This window comes from Dinoponera quadriceps, unplaced genomic scaffold (assembly GCF_001313825.1).
Source record: "Dinoponera quadriceps isolate SergipeBrazil2010 unplaced genomic scaffold, ASM131382v1 scaffold3289, whole genome shotgun sequence".
NCBI lineage: Eukaryota > Metazoa > Arthropoda > Insecta > Hymenoptera > Formicidae > Dinoponera > Dinoponera quadriceps.
The window spans coordinates 849,040-854,132 of record NW_014558238.1 but is presented as its reverse complement, the minus strand read 5'-3'; the positions used below and the strand labels follow the sequence as shown (position 1 = coordinate 854,132).

Genomic DNA, 5,093 nt, shown 5'->3' with positions numbered 1-5,093 from the left:
CGGGCCCGCCGCGGCGGCGGCTGCGACCGCCGCCGCCGGTATCGGGTACGGGGCGTATCGATACGCTGACAACGCCGGATAACCGCCGGCGAAGAGCTTGCTGTAACCGGCCACCGCGTTCTGCACCTGCGCCGCCGCCGCCGCGGCCGCGGCCGCTTGCACCTGGGCCTGGGCCTGGGCGGCTACGATCTGCGAGGCCGCCGCGACCGGCAACGGCGGCTGGGGCGCTAGCCGCACGCCGAGGGCGCCGAGCACCACCCTCTTGCCGAGGGCGAGCGCCGACGGCTGCACCGCCTCCTTCGGCTGCGCCTTCTTGCACTCGACTTTCTTGTTCTTGATCGTGTGGAAGTGTATCTCGCATACACGGTCGACGACGTCCTCGTTCTCGAATGTGACGAAGCCGAAGCCGCGGTGCCGCTTCGTCTGCTGATCCATCAGCATCACCGTCTCCTCCACCTTGCCGAACTGATTGAAGTATGCCTTCACCTCGTCGCTGCTGGTGTCCTGGCTGACACCGCCTACGAAGATCTTCTTGGTGCGGTTGGCCTGTTTCGCGCGGTTTTTCGGGGTCGCGTGCTTCGGATCGATCTTCTTGCCATCCAGGGTGTGGATGGGACACTTGAGGACTTTGTCGACGCTGCCGGGCTCGGCGAACGTGATGAAGCCGAAACCGCGGCTACGCTGCAACCGAAATGCCAGAACCGGCACGATGCACATGGACCGTCTCTTACTTCGCGCGCTTCGCTCCCTCCTTTGTTGCCTTCCGTTTTTTTTCCGAATCCCTTTCTCGCTTTTTCTCTATCTTTCTATTTCTCTCGTTCTCTCTCTCTCTATCTCTCTCTTTCTTTCTTTCTTTATTACTATATTTTTCCCTCTTCGCTTTTCTCTCTCTATCTGTCTTTCTATCTCTTTCCCCTTCTCTCTTTCTTTCTCTCTCTCTCGTTCTCTCTCTCTCTCTCTCTCTCGCTCTCTTTCGCGCGATCAATGCTCTCCGACGTCCGAGATATTTTTGCGACTCGATCGAGAGATCGATCGTGATTGTTCGCTTTCGCTCGGTTACAAGACAGATGTTCAGGACCAGTTTTCGCGAGCAGAAATATCAAACTTCGAGGCTTCGGAAACTCGTCATGGTTCCGGACACGCTGAACGGTGTTTTCGATTCACCGGTCGAGCGACGAATCGACACAACCGACGCATCCCGACCGATCGGTTGCGTATAAATGTTACGCGAAATCTCAAGGTATACAGTTTAACTCTATTTCATATTTTTCGCCCGAGAATATCGCGAAAACTGATCCCTTCGCCTATCGTAAACGGTATATCGCGATATATATATATCCGTTATACGCGCGAGAACGTTCCGTTATCGCAAAAAGTTCTATCTTTCATCACACAAAAGTTATCTTTCCTTGAAGAAAATGGAAAAAAAGAAATCCTGCCGTCTGTATGATTCTCGTAGCTCTTTGTTATGAACGGTTAACTAGTGCTACCAAACTACCATTTGCATGCAAGACTGTCCAAGCCAATGTTTATAAAGACAAACATTCTAATGTTACGTGAAACAAAGACTGCGAATATAAGACTCAAATCCATTACGAACGTTATATATATATATATATATATATATATATGTAGGAGAGCAAATCCATTACGAACGTTATATATATATATATATATATATATATGTAGGAGAGCTACTGATATATAAATATGTGATATTATTACGTCTGTTCTCCCACCCCACACGTACACGCCGCGCGACTATCCAATTTTCCAACCCGCGAGAGACTCTCTCTCTCTCTCTCTCTCTCTCTTTCTCTCTCTCTCTCTCTCTCTCTCTCTTTACGGCCGCATCATCCGACTTAAGAAAAAAATGAAAAAAAAAAAAGAAAGACTGCGCCTCTCCCACCTTTTCTTGATGCGATTAATGCGATTAATACCTAATACAATCTACTTGTCTTGATACTTTATATCAGCAAATTAATTACACCGATTAGTACAACTTCTGTTCTACTACGGTTCTACTACGTATATAGTTTCGTGCAAAAGTGGAAGGAGAGAATCTGGTGCTGAATCGAATCCTGTCGAGGTGAACCTCTCTTTCTTCTTCCCCGTGGCCGACCCCGATTTATCTCTCATTCATTCATATATATATATATGTATATATATATGTATGTATGTATGTATGTATATATTATATTTATACGCGCAATTATATATGTGTGTTCTCTCAGGGTCGGCCGAAAAAACCGCGAATTATACCGGATCATATGACGCGACATGAAACGAACGCGGCTTGGAAACGCGTGGGCAACGTATACATATGTATATATATATATGTGTGTGTATATATATATATACATATATATACGTGTCACACGAGGCTGTCCGCGCTGGATAACGCGAGCTCGTCGTTATCATGTTCGGAGATGACGACGTTTCGTGTTCTCAACGTTAGGCAACGTTCGGCTTTCATCTGTTGAATATTTGTAGGAAACCCGCTCTTCCGCACGGCAGCGCGACGATTTTCTTCTTCTCTCTCTCTCTCTCTCTCTCTCTACGGTGACGGTGTAGCAAGCACCGTACAAATGCAACATTGAGAGACATCGAGCGAATTTCACAGCGGGAGAACCCAAGAGAGACTACTCATTATATGCGCGTTTCGTAATTTCTTGATAGAGAAGGAAGGAGGAAAAACAGAAGAAAAGCAGCCAAGTGACTACGTTCTTTACGCAATATTTTTATCCCCCTCGAGTGCAATCGACAAGCGCATTAACCGGACGCAGATCGATCCTCGAGCACGGCTTGCTCGGCGGCCTCGATCGTCGATCATATCGGAGACAGCTGGCGAACGAAGCGCGATATGCCCGAGCGCGCGAACAGCCTCGTGTAACGTAATAACAACCCGTAATTGATTGGGCAGAACAAGCCGAGAGAGTTTTATGCTCAGGTAGACCGACCTGTGTAACTGGATCCTTCATGATTAGGACGTCGGTGACGGTGCCGAACATGCCGAAGTACTCCTTCAGCTTCTCGCTGCTGGTCTGCCAAGAGAGGCCGCCTACGAAGAGCTTCCCAGGTGCCGGGTCGCCCCCGTTCGGCGTACTCCTGCCGGAGCTGCCCGAATGGCTACCGTTGATCGGCATCAACGTGTTGTGGAAGTCGTGCTCGATCGCGCCGTTTGTCGCCTCCATGCCGGCGCTGTGGACAAACAGGCGTGTGGTCATTGCTGAGAGCACGCGAATAAGTCGCGAGCGAAGGCTCCACGTGTCCTCCCGACGGCATCTCGACGGGGTCTCTCTGTTATTCAGCGAGTCCCGTCGCGCAAACGAAAAATATGATTCATACATATTTAGGTATGATAATATATGAAAAACATATGGAAATGTTGCACGTATTATGTAATAATATTACATTTCACACGTGTAATATGAGGTAAAAAAGAAACACATAACAACATAATATTTGTAAAGGATATGTGCTGTATAAATTGTAAAAATAAATTTTTTTATGTACTTAATATGTAAATATAATATGAAAAAATATATTTTTATATTATATGACTTATATGTACATCTCGACATGTTATTATTAATTGCACTCTCCCGATACTTCCGATGTCTTTCCGTGGATACACTTGCATCATGTGTGTGTGTGTGTGTGTGTGTGTGTGTGTGCGCGTGCGTGCGTGCGATGCATAGGAGGCGCCAAATAAAGATGTATATTATTTCAGAGCCATCCGTAAGATACACGGCTCTCTGACACTTTGAAGTCCCGGTTTTCTTTCCGCCCTCACGGAATCCCTTTGATACGACATAAAACCCTTATTCCACCAACGTCGACGTATATCTCATTCTCGCCCTCTTTCTCTCCCTCTCTCTCTCTCTCTCTCTTTCTCAGCTAGATGTCCGAAATATTGAATAAAAATCCACCACTACCGCGGGGTGGTATGTGTTAACGCTCGCTCCGTGATTCAATACCAGTCGGATTCGCATGCGACGAGACAAGCGGAGAAATCGGATGCAACTATCGAACGTCATTGACGAAAGCGCTGCAGCATTGCAGGAACATTTATCGCGAGCGTGCACATACAAACACACGGGTGCGCACGTATACTCGTGCTATTCTTCCCTACTTCCCAACAGGTTTGAAACATTCAAATGTATTTACATACTTCAGCAGTTTTCGCGATACGGCCGAATTTACGGCCAATCGCAGCGCGACGCGGCGCTAGCATATTAATAATCATTCGCGTTCGTGCGTGCAGCCAACGTTGCGCTGCGTGGCAGTTGCAATAATTTTCTACTTATCTCCGTGTGCGCACAAGGTGAATATATTATAAACATACGTGTCATTAGTGTGTATTCGTGTACTTTTTAATATTTTCTCTCTTTTGACACTTATTGAAGTAACCAAAATTTCAGTGGGCCGTTTTCGACGTCAAATTTTGTACCGTGTAACTATCCTGCGCGGCGAAAAACATATTTTACTCGTACGTGAGAGTCGATTCTCGTGAAAATTTTCGTGTCGAACTTTTCACACACCCGTGTATTAATTTCACATATCGCGCTTGCTTTGTCTCAATATTTCGGGTTGAATCGATATTCAGCATGCGTAAGTGTTAAAATAACACATTTTACACTTCAGTGTCGACTAACGTATCGTGGATGTTAATTTTACGTTAATCTCTTTTTTACATATGTGTGACTTTTCAACGCATTCACATTGTCTTAAGTGAACGCGAAAATTTATGCGGGCTGCCCGAGACACCCTGAAGTGTGTTAAATTCAACACAAACTGTTTTACCGTAGAGAGAAAGGGAGAAAGAGGAGGGCGTGCATAAACGGCGCGACGGGCAGCGCGAAAATCGCTGGCGCTTTATCAATAAGTCCGCATTCTTTTGTTTCAGTTGATACCGTTTGTCTTGCTGCAGGCTTGCGTGATGACCGCCGTACCGCTGCTGGCCTATCACCGACTGTTCGTTACCACGATCGACGTGCAGTAAGTGTCCGCGCGCTTCCGCGACTCTTCCCACTCCTGCGCTTTAAGGGTGAAACACGAATATATATATATATATATATATATATATATAT

At 46.6% G+C, this 5,093-nt stretch overlaps 1 protein-coding gene across 1 annotated transcript in view; it reads right to left on the bottom strand.

The window, feature by feature from the left end:
* LOC106749686 (RNA-binding protein Musashi homolog Rbp6) overlaps positions 1-5,093 on the bottom strand; it is a 128,628-nt gene that overhangs the window by 1,294 nt on the left and 122,241 nt on the right. Inside the window, exons 3-4 of the mRNA XM_014629373.1 lie at positions 2,961-3,201; positions 28-681 (exon numbers count right to left, since the gene is read on the bottom strand). Coding sequence (XP_014484859.1) covers positions 28-681; positions 2,961-3,201 — 895 coding nt within the window. The remainder of the gene's footprint in view (positions 1-27; positions 682-2,960; positions 3,202-5,093) is intronic.